This window comes from Chroicocephalus ridibundus, chromosome 2 (genome assembly GCF_963924245.1).
Source record: "Chroicocephalus ridibundus chromosome 2, bChrRid1.1, whole genome shotgun sequence".
NCBI lineage: Eukaryota > Metazoa > Chordata > Aves > Charadriiformes > Laridae > Chroicocephalus > Chroicocephalus ridibundus.
In genome coordinates, this window is record NC_086285.1 from 104,742,025 (window position 1) to 104,767,608 (window position 25,584).

At 39.0% G+C, this 25,584-nt stretch overlaps 1 protein-coding gene across 3 annotated transcripts in view; it reads left to right on the plus strand.

Annotated features, from left to right (window-relative positions):
- The window catches only part of MBP (myelin basic protein), a 120,288-nt gene that overhangs the window by 13,808 nt on the left and 80,896 nt on the right, over positions 1-25,584 (plus strand). Inside the window, exons 1-2 of one of the 3 annotated variants that reach the window (XM_063326402.1) lie at positions 8,340-8,405; positions 14,372-14,446. The exons of 1 other annotated variant lie outside the window; for it this stretch is intronic. In XM_063326402.1, coding sequence (XP_063182472.1) covers positions 14,396-14,446 — 51 coding nt within the window. In that variant the 5' untranslated portion in view covers positions 8,340-8,405; positions 14,372-14,395. Of the gene's footprint in view, positions 1-8,339; positions 8,406-14,371; positions 14,447-25,584 lie in introns of those variants that run through there. One more of the 3 variants, XM_063326400.1, reaches the window with a different exon arrangement.

The window sequence follows — 25,584 nt, forward strand, 5'->3', positions numbered from 1 at the left end:
ATTAGAGTTCAGACTGAACTGAATGCTGAGTAGCATTGCTGTGAGACATACATAACATGCTTCTGTCCAAGAGAGATTTCGTACTGCTTGCAATACCATATTTATAATACAAGCTCAGGCAGCTAGGGGGAGGAAAGCATGGAAAAAAATATCTTCTTTGTGAAAAAGTACATATTCTGGATTGTGTTTGGATATGGGCAGGCTACAGTGCGTAAAGGGTAAGCAAGCGATGAGCAAGATGCTGGTATTGCCAGGAGCGTTATGACTTTAAATGATCAAAATAGTAATTGGTACCAAAATGATTAGGCGCCCTTGGTTCTGCTGTGTTGTCATGCCATTCTTTTATCAACCTCTGCATGTCCTAGTCCCACTGAGCCTGGCATTGCTGCGCATCTGATTCCGTTGTTATCTGCTTGTACCTTTTCCACATGTGGCATTTGAGGAGAGTATGCGTGATATGATCTGCAAACCGTCTCCATTCTAGCAGACAATCAATGTATAGTGTAATTTTAAGTGCTTTGGGACTGGCTATTCGTATGAGATAGTTGGCAAAATAAGGGAAATTTTATGTTCATTGCTAATTGAATTTAAGAGTGAATATATGTGAACTCCGATGTATCCAAACTGATGAAATATTTGTATGCAGCTGTGTTTAAAAAAAAAATAAAAATAAACCAACAACCCAAACAAAAAAAACCCCAAAAAACAGTTGTGGTGGTAATTGCTTTCCACTTCGCTTAACTTTAAACATACAAAATCTGCAGTGCTTTTAGCTTGTGTTTTTAAACATCCTTGCCAGATACTATGAAGCTTGTGGTTTGGAGGTGGAGCTGTGTTTTTCATCACAGTGGTTTTTTTCTTAGTGAATTTTGTGTGCTATGAGATAATAAATGGGCAAAACGCTTTTCTTCCTAGCATCACTGTATTTTTGTTTTGGACATTGACAAACCAAGAATGGATTTACTCATAGATACTTACTTATAAATGGTAGTGCATTAGACTCACTGGATGTACCAAAAGAAGATAGTGGTTAAAACAGTAGTGTTAGCTTAATAAGGGCAAGTTTGGTCACCCAGAATTATTGTAAGATTTTAAAATACCACAGACTAAATGTTAGGGACCACAGCTGGGCAATGTTGGCATAAAGAAGGGACTGGTGCTGCACACAGGTCATCAGCAATGTATTTGGGAGTGAAAGGTTCCAGCTGCAACATCTCTTCAGACTAAATATAAATATTAACTTAAAAGAGCTGAATTTCCGGTGAAAAAAATAGTTATAAAACAGTTAAGCTGTAAATATAATTTAATTGCTTGCAAACTGATTGATCCCTTATATGCAAAATAAAAACTTGTTTGAGCAAGATGCTGCATTGAATAAAAAACCCCCATTGTTTTCACTTGTAGATAACTCTAAAAGTATTAAATGACAGCTTTTGATTCAGGTATCGTGTAATTGGTACTTCAGAAAGTAACTTGCAGTATTGACTGCCCTTTCAGTGCTATGAGCTATTGGCGCTTGAGAGTGAATTAAGAATTGATAGTAAAACGTTAGGTAGAGGTATTGTTTGAGGTGGGAAAGTAAGGAATTCAGCCATATCAGCAGCCCAGTATCTATTTTCTGAAAGGTTTTTAACTCTGCTAAGGAGTGGGATGAGAGGCACCTTTATTGATTGAATCAATGATATGATGCACATAGGTTTGAAGTGGCTGTTGCTGGAGAGTTTATATGTACATGATTATAAAGTGTCAAAGGCTGTGGAAATATTATTCATTATTGCTCTGCCATGGCGGTGTGTTTACTGCAGAGTGCTCGAGGAGGGGAGGGGGTTTTAAGGCCTTTTTTGGAATATAGTCGTGGAGGAATGTTATGAAAAAAGCAGTCAGTTTGCAAATGATGTGGGAAACAGGGGTTAAAGTGCCTTCAAGAGCCTCGTATAAAGCACCTAGTGTATCTCACGCTGAGAATTAGATGCCTCAGGTTATTATCCAAGGTAGCCAACAAGCCAAGCAGAAGGCCCCTTAAAAGTCAGTATCTCTCTGAACCCAGTGCATTGTGTTGTGCTGCTGTTGCTGTTCCCAGAGCTTCGGGGGGCAGGGGGTGGGCTTTGTGTGTGTTGCACAACCCTCTCCTTGAGGGCAGGTGCTGACAAACTTGGAGAAGGGCTCACTTGCCTAGACCCTGCCGTACCATGTTTGGGATGGAGATCAGCTCCATCCCTTCATCAGACGGTTCAATCAGACCTGCATTTGCCACTCCAAGGAGGAGGCTTCAAAATTGGACGCTGTTGGGCAGGAGTGCTGATCCCTTTTTTCAGTAGGCGTGTGTCTTTGTACAGACAGAATTACGGTTTTCCTGTACTTTATATTGATCACTTCCATGGTAACATGGACAAGCAGGAATTCATCAATGAACTCAGAGTGGGGAAAAAATTCTATTTGTCCAGTATCTACACCCCAGTGAAACCTAGCTGGCTAAAAGCTAGCACACTTAATTTTTGCTCTCCCGTTCCAGGGAATCACTGTTTTTGTGATTTTTATTTTATTTGGGGGCTTATTATTTTATCTTTTTCTAAAGTCAGTTGTCAGTATTTGAACAGGTTCAGCAAAAGGTAGTCCCTCTCCACTCTCCCCCTATCCTGCCATGCTCCAGGTATACCATCTGGAAATGTGGATTGGAATATCCTCGGGCAAAAGGAGTCACCTGTGTCATTTGGGGCTGCTGTTCTGCCGTGGCAAGAACCACGCCATTCACACAGTCTCTGAAATACAGTGGTCAGACTCTTGCTTTCCGTCTTGAACATAGTTAGGTTTTCTACTCTCCTGGTTCTTCCAGAGCCCCGCTCTTCTGACATTTATAAACACTCTGACTTTCAGCTTAGATTTGTACGTAGGCAGCATGTTTTTTTCCTCTTCTAACACTGTGATTTAGCTTTGCTTTACTTAGGCTTGACATGTCATGGGCTTTTAGTCTTATCCTTGTATAATAGGCTCCCATTGCTGCCATCATCCTTGCATCTGTTCTAGTAAAAAATTAATGTTGTTAAATATGGCTGACCAGAATTGTACCTTGTATTCAGCTGAGGTTATGCTAGTGGCTTGTATGATGACATTAATTCTTCCCTATCTTGACTGGAAATACCCCCTCATGATACAACGTAGGTCTGTTTGTCTATCTGGTGCGTTGTTTTGGTTTTTTTTTAATTTTCCCTTGCCAGATCACATTGGTGACTCACAGTTATCCTGTGATCAAGTCAGGCTCATCTTTCCCCTCAGTATCTTCTAAAACGATCCCTGGTTTCCCACATCCTGTGTGAGTATGCTAATCACATGCTTATTATCTAATGGTATGGGTGACCTCCTGTGATAGCTGTTTAAAGAAAGGCAGGGAGGATGGGTATTACAGTGGTTTCCACTGTGCCTTGTGATAAGGCTGAGCATTTTCTGTGTCTGAGAAAGTCTGCTGTTTGAAGACCTAGGATGGCAGAGAAATACCTCATTGTATATTGGTGGTGTTCTGGTGTGAAATCATGTGAAGCTCCTTGGCCGTGTCATCATAGCTGTAGTGTTGTTTTGGATGACTGATGGCAGAACTTGAAGTCCATGAAGCACTTGTAAAATAGGAAAGGAGGTGCCTGTTGTGATTACAAACCCCAGCATTATGTACTAGCTGAGAATGAGTTTTCAGAATTACAGCTCTGGATTTAAGTTTCTAATGTCTGCCTAAGCTTCTCAAGTGGCCCGTAAGTAATTTTTCATGTATTGCCCTTAACTTATCTCCACCTTTGCTCTATATCTGTAATATGGGAGAAAGGTTTACTTCCTACGCGTGTATTTTGTATACTTATGTTGCAAGACCTTTAGGGAAGGAAGGGAAGGAACTTTCTTGCTGTCTTTGCATTCTGTCTGGAATGAGACCCCCCCCCCCCCCCCTTGGTTAAAGGCTGTGGACCATGTCATGATTCTAATGATGCTATTTGAAACATTTTCTTCTTTTAAAAACATTCCGTTAACAATAAAAGTAAAATAGTTTGTCCCTATACTTTACAAGTGCAACTTGTTCAAGAGCAAGACACTCTTGTGATGGGTGCTGTGAATATTGTATATAAGCTTACTTAACTTTTTATCACATAGTGGGTTTGAGGTTTATTTTGGTAATCATGTTTGAAAGTGAATACACTGCTAATCTCCTTATTGAAACACATGGTTTCTTACTCCATTGTTTTGACGTGTTGACAAATTTTGGTTTGTTTTTTTTCTGTACACTGAATTTGACGTAAATGGTGAACTGCATTGGAAACTATGCTGAAGAAAATGAGTGTTTGGCCTGTCACATTCTTTGGTTTTCTTTTTCACATGAAACAAAAAGTCTGATTTTCCTTTTAATGAAAGAAGGGAAATAATTGTCTTGTGTACATTTCGTACATTCTCACGTTCAAATAGAAGTTTTCCCGTGGGTCTGTCATTGTTCTCTTCAATAGTAATTCAGTAATGAATATTTCTATGCTGTCTTTGTACATAGCCTGGATAGAGGTTGGGAAAGCAACATTAGTGCATGAAATTTAAGATTTAGATAAAACGAGGTGATGTTTGAGTACGAGACGTGAGCACTTGAAAGCATATTTGAAGAAGCACACGTGTACAATAATGTATCAGGGTGATGTAAAGTCTTAAGTGCTTTCTCATGCAGATTTCAGTGCCAGGGTTGCTGCTGTTACTCATTAATTATTTGAAATTCCAAGTGCAACAACTCACAGCTTAGTAACTGTAACCTGCTGAGCCTTTGACCTAAACAACTAAAGCCCAAAATACCTGGACTAAAATTCCATTTGAAAAGGAGATAGATTTATTTATTTCTCAGATATACAATTATCCTTAGCAAAAAATAATTTTGCTTTCTTTGTTCAGAAGGGAGAGCAAACCCTTGTGTAATTGTCAGAGAAAATCCCAAACTGCTGTCATGGTATCTATGTTTCCAGATAGGCATTCATGAACACAGAAAAATTGCTTCTCTATAGCTTTGTAAATCACTTTGTTCTTAAATTTATTTATTGATTTTTAGCAGCAGAGGAATTTACAAATGCTTACTTAAGCATCATGAGGTGTTACTTGCAACTTGAATAGCAAACGATTTCAAGCTGGAGAACTGTCTTGTTTGTGCTAGTGGACTGTGGATAATGGTAACCTGTTAGGAGGCTGTCATGCAAACCTTGAACCTTGTTACATGTTTTAAGCACACTCACAAATGACAATATTGAGGACTAAGTCTCTGTGAAGTTTCTTAAAAAATTACTTTCAGAGCATAATCTCATGCATGAACCCCCAGGAAATCAAGCTAGTAAAAGAGAACACAAAAAGAAGTAAGAAACATACACAAAAAGTGAGAAATATGAGCATACAGTTAAGGATGCATTTTTTTCATGTCAGAAAAGAAAGGTTGGGTTTTGTGCCTCTTTGGCAGTGTGTTTATGGGAAGGGCTGGACATGACTCTACAGCAGTAGATTGAGCCAAGAGGGAGTCAACTTGGAGTACGGTGAAAGTCAGACCCTTTCGTAATATCAATATTTATGCCAAATGTCACAGAGGAGCATTTACAGGAAACTCATCTCTTGGTAGATGTGTTTACAGTATGGATAGATTATATATGAAGTCATAACAGAAGGAAAGGTTGGGCAAAGAGAGAGGCTTTTAGCTCTCTCTTGTTTTCTTTTTTTTTTTTTTTTTTTTTTGATTGAGTTATTTAATTGAGGAGGATATAGTGGTTCGGTGTTTTCTCCCAGCAAACTTAACGGTGTCTGGAGAGGGTGAATCATCTTCTTGTCCCATCTGTCAGTCTGTTGAATATGAGAAGATAAGAGCCAGCATACAGTGCCTTTGATTCATGTGCATTTAGACGCACTGCAGGTGTGCATTTTGTCATCAGTCTCTCCAGTGTGTTAATGAAACGCTGATTGTCAAAGTGCCTGTGTTCACTGGGAAGCTTAGGTGACCTGCCTTACTTTGAAAGGGAGAATATACCGTTCACCATTTGGAGAGGACTTGTTTTCCTAAGCAGAGAACAGGAAAAAAATGTGAGTCTTCAAATCTATCTTTTTTTATTCTCATGGCATCTTTTCATTTTTATGTGAAAACAGATGTGAGGTCTTGTCTGGTTTCAGAGTACCTTAATCTCAAAAACTGAAAGTCTCCAAGTAACAAGTGATGATACTTGTCTGTACAGTTTCTTGATTGCTCTGTGCTTTTCCCCCTCTGGTACTGGTAAGATTATTACTTTGTCCTGAAATTCTCTATGATTTGAATTTCATTCTTTTTATTTTTCCTGGTTAATACTGCATTTGTGTTATATATTCTTGTGTGCTGGTTTATCTTTTTAAAAAATACTTTAGTATTTAGGTCAAGCGTGCACCTTTTAGTTGTTGACTCATTAATGCCAAGAGGTGAAGTCCACAGTTGTGGAGGTGTACTCCTACAGGAAATATGGCACTTTAGAAGTGATGATAGTGGAAGGTGATGGTCTTAGGAGTCTACTGCGTATCTTTGCGATATATATAATGAGGTTATGGTGAGTCTCTATTCTTAGCCATTTTCTCTGTATCTTTCTCTGTCTTTTTTTTTTCATTAGAGAATTTATTTTACTGCAGTGTCAAATTGTTTTGTCTCTGGAGCACACAGGTGCTGGAAAAAATCAGCAATGATTACGTGTCTGAGCTTTTTCAGAGGGCTGGGAAAAATCGGCCCTTGCTCCTAGGTTTTGTTTGCCATGCAGACCTAAACAGTCCTCCAATATGAAAAAAACAAAACAAAATAAAAAACCAAACAAAACCCAGCCTGTTTTGTTGTGATGTTGTGTGTAAAAGATAGTATGTAGCAAATTAAGCGAACCTGTTGATATTAATGACTGAGATAAAAATAGAAAAATCAGTCTTAATTTCATAGGAGGGCAACATTTCCTTTTTGCTATAGGTTCAAAGGATGTGTATGTTAGACATGTATCTAGTCCGCTCTGTTCTCTAGTCTGGGAATAGCTGTGAGGCACAAGTTATCTCAGCAAAGGCATGGAGAGGACGTACAAGGAAATCCACATTTTTGTCAAGCCCCTGAAGTGTAGGTGCTGTGGTAGAAGCTCAGCAGGCAGAAGGAGTTGTGTGGTGGGGGGCTTGGATGTGCTGGGGGCATCTGTACCTTGCCCCAGGTCTTTGGGGTGGTACCTCGCTCCCCCATCAAATGCACTGGCCTCTCATTTAAAGTGGAGGTGATTAAGGAGTTTCCTTATGACCCTGCAGGTGGATTGACGTAGTGTTCACAGGGCTCCACTAAGCTTAGTGTTTTGAAGACAAACAGTAAGCATGTTGCTAAAGCCGTTTGATTATAATCATTGACGATTTGTGTTTATGTAAGGGAGTGTAGATATCAGTGTGTGCTAAGGGATGTTAGGTGAGCATTTTTCTGTTCACGAAGGGAAGCAGAAAAGCCCTGTTGAGAAACTTGTTTTAAACTCATCTCTTTTCTTAATGAGTGGGAAGAGGCTGATGGTATTCCAGCAAGGAGAGTGGAGTGGGTTGAAGGAAGAAGGAAGAGAAAAGCAAGAGGAACCTAAGCTACAGAAAATAAATATATGTGGTTTAGCAATTTCATTATAATTGTTTTTACAGACTGTTGTCTATAATAAAGTTTGTACTATCCTTAGCTGTGCTGAGGTGAGATTCCTGAAAGCCACATGCTTTTATAAAAAATAATATGCAATATCCTTCTTGTTGGCCATAGAGAGAAGAAAATTGTAATCAAAGCAGTCAGAAAAGATCTTAAAAAAACCTTAGGTCCTGTCTGCTGTGCTTACCCTATGGCAATTTTAGGAAACAGCTTGCAGCACTGTTCTTCCCAGAATATATTCTGTCTCAGTGTTGTAGCCTTCCTCCTGTGTTGTACTGTTTGCTTTAATATTGTAGTGGAAATTAAATAGTTTTTATGTCCTTTGCAATGATATATGAGGTGTATGTAAATTACTGAGCAGCCGGGCTAGCACTGGGGAGTACTTTCTCCAGTAAATAGTGTTTCAGAACTTGGCCTGTCTCTCAGAGGGGTGGTTTTCTAGGTCTAGGATCCTTGGTAAGGCATGTATAGTTGTCTATAAACATGGAAATTGCTGTAATGTCTAGGTAGGCCAGGACTCTGATATGCAAGGCACTCTACAAGCATGATTAAATACACCTATCAGTACTAAACTCCTGCTGACTTCTCTGATTTAAATGCTATGGTTGCCACTCAAATCTTGGATTTGATCATTCACGATGGAAATGTGTCTGAAATAATGTATTTTTCTGGCAGGAAGGGTTCCTCAGAGAAGTATCATTGTGGAAGTCAAGAGTGAAATAAGGTCTGATCTAGCAAGGATTACACAATTTCACAGGTAATGAAAAATTAAATTTGTATTAATAACGATGAAACTTGTAAGGGAGATAAGGCACTATATTTTATGATGTAATTTAACACTTTAAATAAGAGAGCAGGATTCCCAGGAAGGAGTTTGCTCATGAGGCAGGTTACTTTTGTTTTGTGGTTGCTCGCATCTGACTGTGGCTGCTGATGGAATTAGTTGCAGATCACCCACCTGTGCCCACCGGAGGTTTTCTTTCTTGGTGCATTGGAATACTAGGTTAGCGTGATGAGGGCATTCTTAAGAAACAGGTGGGGCGTGCCCAGTGTCTTGATCTGTTTTGGAAGAAGGCTGAAGTGAAGGGCTTCCTTCCAAAGAAGTCTATCACAGTGAGAGCCTAAAAAAAAAACCCACTCAAAGATTTCCATCTAGCTGGCAGCCAGGGCTAGGCAATATGTCAGCTGGCTTCCCAGGAAGCTACGTAACCTGGACCTGACGCTAGGAGGGAAAAAAAAAAAAGTCCTTTACATGTTGTTTTGCTGGGTAAGTTCGTAATTAAAAGTCTACATTAGAGGGCTACCAAAATTAGAGAGAACTTGCACATTGCTTTAGAGTAATTACACTTTTTATTTTGTCTAATAAGATCTGGATATAGTAGTAAAGTGCAATGTTTACTTGGATAAGAGAAGTCATTAATTTAACAGGAAGTTTTAAGTAAATTCCTCAAATATTTTTATATTCTATGGTTACCCTTCCCGTGCGTGAGTAAGGCCAGGAGCACTTGGTAAACGTATCTAGCGTTGTAGCTCCACGACATTATCCAAGAACATCAGTCTGTGGTGAATACGTATTCCTAGACAAGGTAATAATTAGGTTCTGATACTTGTAAATGTGTAAGTACTTGCATACCTTTATCATTATGTGTAGTTCTGTTGAGTCATAACTAAGTGTGTGGGAAGAGGTAAGATTGAACCCTTATTTTACATAACTAAATTACTCTTAAAGGACCATATTTAACAATCCATTTGCAGCATCCTGTGATTTACCTTTGGTAGTTTGTGTATTTTAATATGAACCATTAATGTTCAAAAAGGTGCTCCAGGTGCATTGACTTATAGCCTCTTGTGACTCCTGTCTTACAGTTGGTGACCAGTCACTGCAAACCAGCTCCTGGGCTGAAGTTTATCGTTTGTATTTAGAATATACAAAAATTATCATGTTCCCTGAGATATCACAGGGGAAGGATGCTCTTTACAGTCTGACCATTAGGAGGGGTGAACTTTTCTCAGGCTCCCATGAGTAAGAAAATGCTATTTTGCAGTTAAAACCGTGTAACTTGCAGGAAGTGATACAATCGCATTTCTTGGTGTATTCAAAAAGTTTAGAGAAGTATTTTTATGCCTTTCAGTGAAAATTCTAAGTCATAATATAAACCTCTTTATAGGACAGTGTGTGTGTATGGGAAGATGATTAGAACCTCTTTTCTAACTACAAATTTCCATTTAATTTCAACAGGCAGATTAGAATGGGTTAAAAAAAATTATATGGTGATCCATGTTTCTAAAGCTGTATTTTTAATCAACTCTTCAGATGAAGAGAAATAGGTTATGTGATCCCAACATGCGCATCTTTTTATAGGTATTGTAGTAGGACAGTGTAGGACTGAGGTTTTTCCATCCCTTTTTTGTATTTGTTTGGTTTTGTTTTTATTTTGTGTTTGCCAGACAGCAAGGAGAAGTTTCTCCCCTTGGGTAAGGCAGTGGTGCTTCTGTTGTTGTTGAAAGTTAGGAGCCGACTTCCTATCTCCGTCTCCCGTGAAGAAAGCGGGAAAGCAGCTTGGTCTAGGCTTCCATCAGGTTACCTGTTAGACTGATTCCATAAGAAGGTAAATTGATGGGAGGAGACACTGTATTTTATTTCCTCAGGCAAAATCCCTGGGCTATTTTTGGAATTGCTTGAAGCAGCCTGGATAGCTGGAGTTTATTTCTGCACCCGTCATTGATCAGGAAGTGCCCGGGTGTCGGCAGCAGAGCTGATTCAGCTCGGTATGTGGTTGTGGCGTAGTACTGGGGTGGCTGGGTGACTCTGCTGGCGGCAGTTCACATCTTGCCACCGTAATTCACCCACATCATCCAAAAGAGTTGTCAGGCAGCTGAAACGTTCTCAACTTTCAGTCCTATTAAATCAGTTTGCTCACATGGCCTGTTATTTCCTGAGCCTCTCGGACATTTTTAATATGCTGAAACCCACAGTCTTGGTGGGGAATTTTGTAGGGGAGCTGGTGATGTACTCTGATGCTGCAGACCTGCATAGTGTCCCCTCTCATTTTATGACTCAAGCTCATGTGCAAAATCTTTCGTCTCACAGGATTTACGAAACTTGCTGGGTTTCACCAGGAAGGTTTCGGACAAACGCTGTTGTTGCTGTCATTAGCTCGATCTCATGCTCAGGCCTATTTTGGCAGCTTATTGTTCAATGTGATTCACACTGGATTCAAGGAAGGTTACTACACTTCTACAGTACAGGTTTTGCATTGTTTTACAGCTTCACGACTGTTCTCGTGGCTGTTTATCAGTGCTAAAACATGTACAGACACTTCTGCAAACAAGAATGTTCGTCAGTTGACTGACATTAATAAGTGCAAGAAGCTGCTTCTTCGCTATGTACAGAGCTGCTTGGTCTGGCAACCTATATGTTATGAAGGTGACTAAAAAGAAAATACAAATCTTGTTCCGGCTCAGATTTTTTGAATAGTTGGCTGCAAGTTCCTACAAAGATCCTACCCTGAGTAATCCCACTGAAGGCAGTGACTCAACTCATTGCATAAAGATTGGCGCAGGTAGAACCCATGCAGTGTGGTCTTCTCACCACAGTAAGAACCTAAATTGGTGCTGTAAGTCCTAACCCTTCAGGATGTACTTGTATCCTGAAGTGAAAATCAGCCATGTGCTCAGTTTTCAATCAAGTAAGGCAGACTTCTGCTTGAGGCTAGAGTGGAAATTGGTCTTTTTGTTGCTGTAAATGATTTTAATGTTTACAGGCTTGTGCGTACGTCTGGTTTTGCTTCCTAATCAGATATCTACAGAAGAGCTGGCACTATACATTTCCTTTCCTAATTCACGTCAGATTTTTTTGGAAGCCTTTTTTTCCCAAGGGGTTACTTGCATTTTTCTCCATTTAATAGGTAGTGTGAAGAATTCTGTAAGTTTTAGAATACTCTTGCTATCTGGCTGATTGGTTTTGTTCTTTTGGCTAAAAGGTAGCTTTATCTCTATGTAAGGAATTTATAACACGTACCTGCAGCTAACTTATCTTGAGTTTAAACATCTGTATTCATTTATGCATGAAAAAGATGAAGTAAAATCTAGTTGTATTAGTGTTAATTTCTCGATATGAGCTGAAAATAAGAAGGGGTTGATCATGTGAATTTTGACCCCATGCTGTCCTTATGACACATTCAAAACAATAAAGGAAAACAGAAGTGCAGATTTACAGGCTTAATCAATGCCATTAGTTTTCCGCTTTTAAGTCTGTTCCTGTACAGAAACATAACACTCGGGCCAGATGTTAGGTGCAGTCTCAAACCACACTCCTAAATTTTGAATAGCATTGTGCGTTTCCATTTCTCCAAGTCTTTTTTTTCTTTTTTATTCCCTTCCGTGTGTAATGTTTAGCATCTTGCTGAAGGAATTTTGCACACGGGAATCAAGAAGGCTTTGATCAGCCATTTCATATACTTCTCAGTTTGCTTGATTTTCATTTTGTTTGCTTGCTTTGTGCAGACATTTGAGCAGAAAACTGGCCTTATCATTTTCAGGCAGGGCCCCTTCCTAATTCCTAGTTCAGGTGTATGTGATGTGGCAGGATGGAATTTTTTTATTCCTTTTCTTTTCACTGGCCGACAAATGATTTTTAAATGTTTATCTGGCTTAGTTTCACAGCAAAGCTCGTCTGTATTTGGTATCTTCTCCCTTGGCATTTGCAGGACTGGGCCTCTGCTATGCTCAGTGTTTCATGGGTGCAGGCTCTTGTTCCCGGAGCGTTACTCCAAAGACACCAGGGTGACAAAGGGGAGGCAGGAGGACATTCATTAGAGTTCTAGTTTGCAAGTATTACGTTGGCTCCATACTCTGTTCACTTAAACATATGTGTATTACTGATCAAGTTTGATAGTTAATCTTTCAATAAATGACCAGAAGAGTAACACTCAGAACATTATGCCTTTATTTTCTGCTGTAGATATTTCCTATAGTTTTGTATTCCACTCTGTATTCCTTATGTTGCAAAGTAGGTGATGTGAGAGGTGAGCTGCTGATCAGAATTTCTAGAGGGAAAGGCCAGTTTGAGGTCGTTCAGCTCTGAAACCCAGTGTATATGAATTTATTTGTATTTTTCCTTGAAAACTTTCATAATCTCACAAAAATGTGAATTGGTTGTGGTGATTTCACAGGGTTTTTTCTTTTAATCTTTTATGCAATAGATAGCGCTGTTAAAAAAAAAATAATAAAAAAAATCTGTTTCCAGTTTGCCAATAAACTCTACCTTGGGTATATTTACTCAGTTTGGGTGTTTTTTAATTTTTGCTTTTGCGAGACCTCAGAAGTGGATATTTGTGAAGAATTACTTAATCAGATACTGTGGTAGGTGGCATTTTGATTTTTAGAGTGAGTGGAATTCAGTGAATAGTCAAATGAGCACTGCAGACCCTCACTAATTCGAAAATTTATCGTTTTGGGCGGGGCAGAAATTAATCTGTCAGTCTCTCCAAAAGTTGCAGTAGAGATACAGGACAAGATTGCTTTTGATAAAGCACACGTTTCTGCAATAGAAAGGCAGAAGTAATCAAAGTCTCTATCTTTAAAGTCCTCTGGTATACAAATCAGTGTGTGTAACTGGGGTTATAACTATATTTGTGTGTTCTACGAAGTGTAACTGGTTAATAGCCTACTGTTTTACTCCATGCATTTTCTAACACAGCAAAGGTCTAGTTGTCCTTTTCTCACAAGCCTTTTCATGAGATTATGCTTCATGAAATGATATAGCTTCTGATACTGAGAGTGTTGTGCCAGGATTTGTGATGCTCAGGTTTTGTGGTATATACCTCTGTTTATTGCAAAGTAATGAAGTGTTACTGTTAGCACCAGAAACTTCACTTTATTACTGAAATTTCACTTCATAATTCTGAGAGGAAAAAGTCCACTTGAAACTTCTTTTGCATGTAGTTTTAAGTTTCAGGACTTCAAATGCTACCTTGCACTGCATTCAAATTGGCTGAAGGCAGCAGCTGTGTATAAGATCCTTTACAAACACATGCTTCTATGAGAAGAATTATGTAGCGTTAACCACAAGTGTACTCTAAAAGCTGAAATTTGAGTGTTGTGGTTTAACCTACATAAGCTCTGTTCAAGCTGAGATACAACAGGATGAGCCAGAAAATACAAAGAAGGAGTTGGCATTCCTTTCTCATGTGCTCCTCCTGAAAATGTGGGCTGTAAAGAACAATTCCATTCTCACCTCCACAGCAAATCATTAGCTGTTTAGTGTGGTGCTTTTTGTTCAGTAATTGCTGTTTATATAATGGCAAATGTGAATTCAAAATAACTTACTTGATCTTTTATGGAAGTTTGTAGTTACAGATCATTTGATACATATTACACTGTTTTGGTATTAAAAACGTAGTATTGAAAGACTGGGCCACTACCTAATTCTTAATCTAGTTTTGATTTATGTGCACATTTCACAATAAACACTTTATTTTTAGTCCTCTGTTTATGTCTTTTTCTTTTTAGAAGAAGGAAAGCTTACTGCTATTAGATTTACAAAATAGACCAGGTAAGCATTTTTTTTTCCTTAGGGTCTTTCACAGATTTTACCTTGGACTGTAAAAGTGCTTATCGTATGAGAACTATCTCTTTGTTCTGTGTCAGATGAAAAATTAATTTATATTTCAGAACAAATGCATTGGTTTCTAAAATGCTGTTTCGTTTTTATCTTTTCAGAATTTGAAGTTCTGGTGATCCGCCATGGGGAACCATGTAGGAAAACGAGAACATAACACTGACAAGTCAACCAAGGTAAGTGTAAAAAAGTGAAGAGGCAAGGCCACTTCAGAAATACGTATGTTATGAAATATATACTTTTTTAGTACATTAGTGTGTTTACCAGATCACTTTCACCATTACTGCTTTGTAGTTGTCACTACAAAATGACCACCTTTTTTTTAAAGAGAGGGTCCTATGAGATGTGACCAAACAAGGATTTTGCTGTGCTGGATTTAATGAGAGATGTGATGTTCTTCTGCGTCAGATCTATAGTTGATAAAAAGCTTCACAGTCGTGGTGGAAACGAATGAAATGAGCCTTAGAAGCATGATATTACAGAAATTTTTAAAGAGCCAGTGAGCTGAATTAGGTTCTGCATGCTGACAGCTTTCCATTTGGGCATTCATTGGTTTTATCTGTAAGAAAGAAACTATATGGAAATACATAAACTATGAGAATTCTAAAGGAAAAGATTGTCAGTCTGAGGAGACAGAGCTTTAAAAATCTCCTGACCAGAAAAAAAAAAAAAAGGTGAGAACTATCAAAATGTTCACTAAAAGTTAGCATTTGCTTTCTAAGCCTCTGCTGACACTGTTGTATGTTTATCACGTAAAGTGGTACTCTGATTGCCTTGTGATAATATCTTGTTTATTTGTTTTTCTACATTGTACCAGAAGAGAACTCACACATATCTTAAAAAAGACACATCTTTCTATGTATATAAAAAAAGATACTTCTTGTTGCTAGCTATTGCTAACTTCCCTCCACCCATCCCCACCCAAAAATAACAGTTTACAGTCTGTGCCCACACTGTATAAAGCTATTGCCCTTTGCATTGGACAGATGATATAAACAGGCAGTTCTGTGCTTTATCTGAAGGAATGTGGGTATTTTGCATCGCTGTGGCAGATCAGCAGCTATCGCTAAAAGGTATATAAACCAGAATTCATACAGTTATTAGTTCTTTGCCATCTCCTTTAGGAAAATACATAAGCACACTGGAAGGAATAAGGAGAAAACAGCAGGAAGAGAGGACAGCTGGCTACGTATGTTTTTGTTTTGTGTTTGTGCAGCATTTTGCAAAATGGTTTTGTGGCCCAAAGTTTCAGTTTCAGTACAAACGATAGTATGAGTCCCAAGCTGTGGTTTTGTAGTGGCCAGTCTTGTAGACTTCCCCTCTAGAAAACACAGTTGTGCGGATACAGCAAAGTCAAATGCACCAAACAGATGTATTTAGCCAAATATTTTGATCGTTTATGACCAAGGGTGTGAGATCCTGCAGGTGTGATATGGCAGGTATACAGAGCTTGATGGGTTGTTGTGCACCACCTGTCCCCTGCTTTGGTCTTTGAGGACAAAATTTGGGTAGAAAAACACATTGTAACTTTTCTCCCACTGTGGGATTGCAGTGTGTCTGATGGATCGGGGTTGCAAGTGAATGAGCTGCCAGGCACATGAGGCCTCAAAAGGGAAAAGATTCTTCAGACTGTAGCAGCCAATGCAATAGATGCAAGTTTGCGGTGGTGAGCAAGAGTCAGGTGGCCATGAGTCTTGCACTTAGGGTGTAAGACAGGCCTATAAGGAAATGGATTGCTGCAATTTTTTTAATTCCTTCTTTTTCCTAATTACTTCACGGAGAATACCTGATTCTGCAATCAAAACAATATTAATTTACCTAAAATATTTTTGAAGGGGGAACTTATTTCTGTAGCTTCTGTCCCTCACTCATTCTTCTAGAGTGACAAAAAACCGAAACACCACCTCCCTAAACTTTAAAATAGGCAATGCTTGATCAAAATCTCCCTTTATGCACATAAGACAGTAATCATATCACAAGAAATGACAGGGCCATAGATTTAAAATGAGGAAATATATGGTTAAGGTGCTACTATGTATTCCACATAACCGGTCAACTTTCATTCAGGTTTTAGAGGCAGCATTGAAGTTCTTACTGGCAGTAGTAACTATATGTCATACTTTGGTTTTGTTTCGTTTTGTTTTTTTTAAGTTGAAATAGCTTTTTTCTGTTGTTCAATACAGCTGTAAATTAGAACTGTTTTCCCACCAGTCTTCCAATGTGGTATGGGAGACAATTGTTGAAGGCTTGCAGAGACTACAGTGGAAATGCTGAACTGCCTCTCCTCGCTCTCAGCAACAGAACTGCAATGAAAGAGGCTAACATCTCATTAAGGGTCTTTCTAAAATTCATTACTTGTAACCTCAGGCTGTTTTCATTTCCCAAAAATTTAGTACCAAAGAACAACATTTTCGGCAGCTGCTTTGAACGTGTGATGTCAGATTAGCTGCACAAACAGTGTACTGGCTCCTGAACTGATAGCACAGTTCTCCAGATGGCTATTCTATGTCTAGTGATATTAGAGAGACTGTTGCTGGACTGTAGCAATTGTAATTCTTGGTTGTCCAATAAATGTCCTATAATACAGCAATTACTATGGGTTTGTGGGTTTCTTTGAGTTGGCATCTACCTTTGCTTTACTTTCAGTAAATTTTGGGTATTTGAATTACAAAATAAGAAACAGAGATTTGGAAAGCAATTATTTCATCCATGTCTAACGTGTCACCAAGATCCTTTCAAATTGGGAAATTTGCAAAAGACAACAAGATGGCTTTCTGTGCTGTGATATTTCTTTCAAAATATTGTTCTTTTTTTGATTTATAAATATGCCAAGCTACACTGATTATTTAATAAACAATAGGAGATACTGTGAAATTAATTGCATGCTTTGAAAAATAGTTGGTCTATTTGACCTAAATAATGCCGAAAATATTTGCAAACACCCTCATGGTTTACTCAAAGTGATAACATAATTATCTCATTTCTATCAGATTTCTTTCTCTTGTATCTAACGGATCTGTATTTTTTTTTATAGTTTTGTAAGATACATAAAAACTATTCAATGAAGCTGGCAGTTTATCTTCTTTCTTTTTACTTTGGATTACATTAGGCTTAGCAGTCTGCTTAATGCACTAGTAAACATGTAAGCATTTATTTTGTTTAACTTTGTTCTTAGTGTTAATATTGAGTTTAAACTTACGTACATATATCTAAGAACAATAACGGCAAAAAGAACGGGCTGTCCTTCATGCCCTGAGTTTCTTTAAGTTCTCAGAGACCTAAATGTAGAAGAGTAGACAGAGTAGATGACTGAAGTTTTATTGGTCTTTGTTCGGAGTTGTAGCTGATATGTGTTAATGTGGCACCATTAAGCTGTGAAGTGCCCCGTGCTTTTTTGTAATGACTAAAGCTGCCTGTAAGGATTAGAATAGTGCATTTCTCTGCTATGCTCCATTTTGATTGTCTCCCTCAGAGAATTCTGCGCAGCACACACATTGCCATCTCAAAATCTTTGAACCTTCTTGCTACCTGTCAAAATTGTCCCTTAACTTTGTCGATTGTTCAGGAAGATGGGGTTGGAAAGCAGGTTTCTGTCATTAACCTGTGTATTCCACAGCAATTGCCAAATGCACCACGTCCATGGAGCCTGGTTTTCATGTGTCTCAGGTCACATAGTACTGTGGGAAGCTGGAAACCAAGCTTGTGACCTGTAATAAACAATCAAAACCTGATGCCCTGCCATGTCAAGGGATTGCTTAAGAAACTTATAAGGGCCTGGAACATGTTAGATTATTGGAAATACTGGATCATCTACCTATTTCGTGTCCTTGATGTACTTAGGGTGTGCTGTAAATAAACGCTAAGCAATCAAAACCAATTGCTACCTCTGACATCTAACTCTGAAAAACTTTGGGAAATGTAAATTGTCACAGTATACTGCTTTGTCACAGGCCAAAATTGAAAACAGATGTAGTGATGATAAGGCACTGAGCCTACAATTTAATGTTTTGTTTGAACTAAAAGCTATCTGTTAACAATGACCAAGTCTTGCTGTGTAGTAAACTTAAGAAAAACCTCGCCTTTAATTGCCCTATGTACGTGCCTAGATTCTATAGTGTATTTTGCAGTGGTTGATTTGCTAATTTTAATAAACTAACTGGTTCTCGCTGTTTAAGGAGAACTCAGCATAATTAGTTCAAGCTAAATTGCTACGGTGAGCATGTATCAATAAATTGGACGGTTTCTATGCTAATTCTAAGGAGATTCTGTTTTCTCTCCTCTTTTTTCCCCAGTTGTCTTGCTAATGTTCAGAAATTTGCACCCTGTGCAGCCTTACTCCTGGTAATATTGGCAGAAAGTTTTCTGGTTCTCCCTAATGAGAGGGAGGTGGAATTCTGAAGGTGGCTGGCTCAGGACGGTAGTTGTATCGTTCACCTCATAGATGCCTTTCTGCAAGCAAAAGTGTTTTCACATTGATCTCATCTGATGCCCTAACTCTCATGGTTGAGACTGCTTATAGACCTGAGCTGTATATGTGGTTTTTACCAGGTGCTTCCTCTTGGTATGCATCATAAAGTATCAAGAAGGGAAAAAAAACAACGGATGAAGCGATTTTATTTGCTTTATTAATTGCTCTGAAGTGTTATTTTTATAAGACAGAGGTTTATTTTTTAATACTTACAGTTTGAGAGATACATGACATACATATTATGTGGATTTTGAAGTCTGGGATATGCTTTTCTATAAATAAATAAAAATAAGTTAAAACCTCAAACAAAAAACCACCCCACATTTGATTTTATTACGTTTAAATAAATAGTCTTATTACCATATGTAAATGAATCTGAGTGCAGCCTTCTCACATTTTTCCCCTAGCGAAGTTGTATAGCACTATTTTTATTTTCTAGTGCAATTGTGTGTTTTCTCAGAGTTTTACCTTTTGCAGTAAAGCAATAAAGAGCACAGAGGCTATAGTGCTGTATTCTTTGTAATTTGATATATTCATTAAAACACTCCCTCTCGAGCCGCTATCTTTCTGAAGGCAAAGAAAAGGGGAAAAACTTGAAAACATTGAGAGTCCCAGCATTTTCTGTGAGAGCTTTGATGAGCATTTTTACCAGCCAGTTTTACGGACTATGTGCTGTAGAAATTCTCTTGACCAGCCAGTGTCTGGTTAAGCCAGTGCCTGGTAGAAGGAAGTGCTGCCTTTGGAAGAGGCAAAAGGAGGTGTGAAGGGAAGTTCTGGGCAGTCAGGTTAAGCAAGATCAGTTCAATTTGATAGATGTCTGTTTTCTTCAGATTCAACCATCAACCTAGATTTGGCCTTGAGCAAATCCTTTTGTTCTCGCTCTATCTTCCTGTTTCGTTTCTTAACCTTCATACTGTCCAACTGGATCGTTTGTTGGGACAGATGTGGAGTCATTCTGTATTAATTGTAGTGCTTGGAGACCTTGAGCGGAGCCTTCAGGCACTAATGTGCTTCAGCTAGTGAGATGCAGAAAAATTGATACAGAATAGTGATACAGAAATGACTGTACTGTTTGAAGCCTCTGAGAATGCCATGTATGCTGTAGCTATGACATCTGTCCTCAGAAATTAAGACCATCGCTCAGTATGGTACTGGCCGTCTATGTCTAATGTTTAAGTAGGCAAGTAGCTCTGCTATTAAAGGGAATAGTTTATGTATCTAAATCCAAGTCACGTGTTTGAATAGCTGACTGTTCATTAAACTCTTCAGCTGCTGAATTTAATAGGGTCAATTGTAGTTATCATCTTTAAACTTTCTAGTGTCTAAAATATGCTAAGCTCATCGTAAGGATGTATGGAAGATAAACTGTCTTTGTATCAGAGCCGGTACTTTTACACTTCCCTGTTTCCTTTTGCCGCATGTATGCGGAGGCTGCTGAAGGTGTAGCGAGGCTTCTGTGCAGAGCAACCGGTGGAAGAGTTAAAGGTGGCAGGCAAGGCAGATGCCAGTGAGGAGCAAGTTCTGGCCAGTGCCACAGCATTGAGGAGTTGCCTGAATTGTATAGTCCTGGCAGAGTGTCACTAGATCTGTGTTTCACTGAAAACATGAGTAAATACTCAGGTGAAGGTTGCATGAAATAAGTTGAGAATAAGCGTTTTTCTGTTGTGCGCACAACTGCCAAATACTAGTGTTTCTTGGTTTAGGTCTTGCATGGGTGTAGAAGGAAGAAGCGCAGTCGCTGTGGTTTTGGCTGGGGAGGTGGGTACGGTCTTGGGCTTTGTTCTCCCACCCTCAGCTTGCAGAACTGACAAGAAGAATAGGGAAGTACACTCTGTACTACTTAAGGTCTTATGCTTCAGACATCAGGCTGTCGTGGTGTAGTTTCCTATAGTTCCCTTCTTGTTAGCTTTGATATAGAACTAGATAAATGTCCTGTCAAATGAGTTTAATAACATTACCACTTAAATTAGCTAGAAGTTGGAAGGACAGGGGTGTAATGCACTGCCCATTCTTTGTTAACTCTCTGTGATCTATTCTAGTTGCTGAGATGGTTTTTCTAGTAAGAGTCAGCCCATACTTCAGCCTGAGAACACGTTGTTCGCTGCTTTATGTAATTTTATGCATATGAAGTTTTTCACTTCATGCCAGAAAACTGAAGGCAAAGCTGTTTGTATCTTTAATCTTGAGGAAACAGTAAGTGACATGAAGATCCTGGAAGGGAGCAGTATTTTCTTCCTTCCTCCTATAACTTTTTGGTGCTTTTGCTGTTGTGGTGGTCATGGATCAGCTTGGGGTGATATGTTGTATCACCTGCACTGGAAGTGGGTGAGAGAAGTCAGTGTAACAAAGTGGAATTTCCGTTAGTTACGTTTGCGAAGAGCCTAAAAAAAACCAACTTTTGCGGTAATGTATTACCTTAGAATGCAGTTATATCTGTAAAATCAGTTACAGCGAAGTGCATTCTCCCTATTAGAGAGACTGCCAAGCTTTACCTATGGGTAAAGAGGGCCAAACCACAGCAGAACCTCCAGTATCTAAGACAACATCTGTCCTGTAGCACTTAATAAAGTATTAAACCCCAGTAAAAGTGCATTTTGAAGTCTGTCCTCCTGGTTTTCCCTTAATGTTAGTTCTGTTGCCTTTGATGCTGCTGGGCAGTAGCTGGGAAGAAGAGTGCTGGAGCCAGGTTTTATTTTAATTCTCAGTCTGACACGCTTGTATTACTGATGGTGCAACTGACTGTGCAGCTAGGTCAGTGTAACTAGTTGTGAAACATGGTTTGATGCTATGCATTGGTACAGAGCCAAAACCCCAGCTCTGCTCAGGGCTGAGCTGAGCTAAATGTTCTGCCATGAGAAAAGAGAAGTTCCGCATTGCTGAGGCGAATCGAATCTTGCTCTCGTTTGTAAATTCGGCGAGTGTGAAATGGGCATCAGAAAGAAAAAGATACAGGGCTTTCCCACACAAACTATCACTTTAACAGTAGCTTCTTTTTGCACTTCAGAAGCTGAAGGTGAATTTCTTGTGTAACTAGTTATTTGTACGCTGAGCAAATCTAACTTGTCTGCAGCTACAGTTCAAAAACTGTTTTTTTCCATTTTGACCTGAAATGTCACAGAATGTTTTTCCTTTTTACTTAACTTTCTCATGCCCTCTGCTTTAAGTTGATGGAAATACTCAGGTAGCATTTACTGTAGAGGAAAAAACAAAACAAAGGTTTTTTGAAAAAGGAAATTGAAAAACTTTTAAGCAGAGTAATATGACTTTATTCTTGATTGCTGCGATAAGGTTCACTCTTAAAAACAATCTGATCTTTCAGTGCAGCATCCCGTGGATGTGGCCATAAAAATATCAAAATTTGCATAGAGCTGAAAGCCACAAGATACATACCACTTAACCTGGATATTTAGGGGGACTTCTGAGCATCAGTTATAATAAAGAAGAGGCGATAATGGAAAATCTTGCATTTTTGTCACAGTGCCACAGAGTAACGTTCAGGTTGGTGTAGCTGGACTTAACTAGAACTGAAGGATTAATTTAGGGAGGCATGAGGGCACTCGACTTGCTTATGAGCTCTGTGCAGCTCAAAAGCCACAGAAAAGACCTAAAAGCCAGAAATCTTAGCAAGTCTGTCACTGATGAGATCTATCCTTAAACAAGTCACTTATTACCAAAACAATAGTCGCCATTTTTGGGCCCTCAGTTATTCCTGTTCTGTGTAAGAGCTTCATGATTTGATTTGCTGTCTGGCAGTGCTGAGGTTTTCAGATGAGTTATGGAAATCTCAATATACTGGAAACATCTCTGTTTAAAAGGTATTATCTGAGACCGTTATGTTGAAATCTGAGTAATTTTTTTTTTTTTTTGGTTTTGTGGTCATAACTGACATATGTCTAGCACATTTTCCCAGCCTTTCACACACCCCCTCTTCCTTCCTCCCTTTATCTTCCTTCTACTCCTTCTTACACCCAGTTTCTTCCTGTATACGACTTTCTGCCAGCATCTCCATCTCTGATGCAGTCTAAATTCCGTGCTGTGTTTTGATTTTTTCTGAGGCATTAGAAATAATACTTAATTGCTAACAGTGCAGTTGAATGCTCAGAAACAGTGAAGAGATTGCCAGCTAACAGACAGTCTGATCAGGAAGGTGGGAACACTGTAGAAGAAAAGAGAAAAAATTTGCACTTTCCTGACAACGCATACCCCCTTGGAAGACGGTTTTCTCTTCCAGCTAGCTTGCTGGTTTCATATTGACATACGACTTCCGTGAACTATCCCGGCCTACCCCAGTATGTTGCTTCATGAAGCAGTCCAGTAGTGCCATTGCCAATATTTGAAAGGTGAAAATCAAAACTGTCTCCTGTTATTTTTATGACCAGCTATCATGATCATTTCTATACTGTTCCATCATAAAGTTGTGTTGGTTTTTTGCATTTACATCTTGTACCTGTTAAAGAATCTCTTTTATGCATAAAATAGAAGAATTGCTGTTGAATTCTTTTGGGGAGATTTATCAAAGTGAAGTGGACCTGTGTGCAAAAAAACTTTAAATTCCACTTTAGTTCCTTGTGTGCGTGTATATACATGTATGCATACATCCATATATAAAAAAGTACAATTGTATATTTAAAAAAAAATTATATATATAAATGCAGGGTATATTAAAGTTTAGATACTCTGCTTGTATCCCTGTGTGGCTTCAAATGTGCTCACTATATGAGTTTCAAAAGGCAAGACCAGTAGACTGACACCCTGGGGAGTCTGGCTATCCGTTCTGATCTTCCCTGTGAACTACAGGCTAAATGTTTTCTTAGCGTTGAGCCAGAGCTTTCTACTGCAGATGAAACTTGCCTTATGGTACACAGTGATAAAGCCTGAATAATCACTGTCGTGTGTTTATGTTTGGTTGGTTTTTGTTTTTGTAAACTCAGTGTCTGAAATTCCAGACAATCCTGTTTTTTTTTGAGACTTGGCAGATGAAAGGGTGGTGAATGTCTGGGACTCTGAGAATCTCAAGTCAGTGCCTGTAGCAGTTGAGGAATGTTTATATGTCATAAAATATAGTGAAGATATTTCAGTAATTACTACTACTACTATGTATGGATTAAAAAATTTAAATATCTTTGTTATGTTTAACAAATATGTAGTACTAGTAAATATATCTTAGTGTTCCAGGAAAGGCTTCAGATCTCACAGCAGGTGAGACCCGCTGCATAAAGCAACAGCTGTTTTGTGTTTGGTATGCTGTTATATAGAAAACTCAGTGTGTTTAGGATGATCAACGTTAATTCTGGAGCTTGATCACGTGAGATGAGATTCTAGGTCAAAAGCTGTACACAATGAAGACTAAAACTTTTTTTTTTTTTCACTGAAATAAGTAACTTGCCTTATGCTGCAGGGTACTTTCTGATAGAAAGAGGTCATCTCCTATGGTGTGGTGCTAATCTTAAGTTTTCTCCGAACACAGATTTGATTCTGAAAGAAACTGATGTTATATATTTTATTTGAGATGGATCTGAACCACTGTAATCCATTACATTCAGATTGACTTAAATGAAGCATGTTGATTTGTAGGTGCTGAAAATGTGGACCTGAAACATTTAGCCTTAGGTTTTTAGCCTTAAGAGGGTAGATATAGATTAGATACTAGGAAGAAATTCTTTACTGTGAGGGTGGTGAGGCACTGGAACAGGTTGCCCAGAGAGGTTGTGGATGCCCCATCCCTGGAAGTGTTCAAGGCCAGGCTGGATGGGGCTTTGAGCAGCCTGGTCTAGTGGGAGGTGTCCCTGCCCATGGCTGGGGGTTGGAACTAGGTGATATTTAAGGTCCCTTCCAACCCAAGCCATTCCATGATTCTTTCTGATTCATTAACCTGATAAGTTACTTTTAGCATTGATTTTTTTTTCCTACAATTCAAGAAAATATAACTCTTAAGAAGGGGGTTTTCTTTATATTTCCTTCAGCTAATTTCTTGCCTTGTAAATAAGGGTATTGGTAAGTAGGAAAAAATAGGTGGAATACCCATTTAAAATTAAGCTTTCACACTTTTTCTTCTTGCTTTAACCTCAGCGCTTTGTGTTCTCCTTTCCTGCAATTTCGTTGGGAGGAGGGGGAACAGAACTCCATTCTGGAATTTCTTCAATGTACCTCTTTGTCCTGTTGCACCCTTTTCCTTTCTTCTGACATCTTGTCTGTTGTTTATTATTTTATTATTATTCTATTATGCTGTGGTATACAGGCCCTATAACGATCTATAAAAACATCTAAAAATGAAAGTTTTATGGAGCTTAGGGGAAAGGAGGCCAAAAGGTCCCGCTCAGTGGATGCATTCAAGTGGAATGGGGAGCCCTGGGTTCTAATACCTTCTCACCAGATTGTCCAGCTGTCCTGGCCAGTGACGTTTAACTCAAAGTACACGAACAGCCAGGGGAACGAGTGCTATGTCTGCCTTTGAAAAGGGATGACGAGGTCTTTCAGGCATCGGATTCTACTCTGGGATTTTGCGGAGAGAGTTTATAATGCAATAGCATAATGCAGTTAATGCTGTAATAACACTGTGTTGCGGCTGTTGAGTCACCTGATTATGGGAGAATAAAAGATCTGTGGCATTTTGGAAGCTTATGGGACTTGACACATAGGCTTTGTATCAATTTTTGTGTGTCTCTGATCACTTCTGATGATCACAGACATCTTATCACCTGCTGCGGTATGTAAGGGACAGGAGACCCTCTGAACATGTCTTACATGGAGCCCACAAGGGAGATGGCTCCACCAGGAGGAGGGGGGGGTCTTGGCATTGATCCCAGCTTCTGAACACTGGTCTCAGCAGCTGACAAGTTGTTCTGG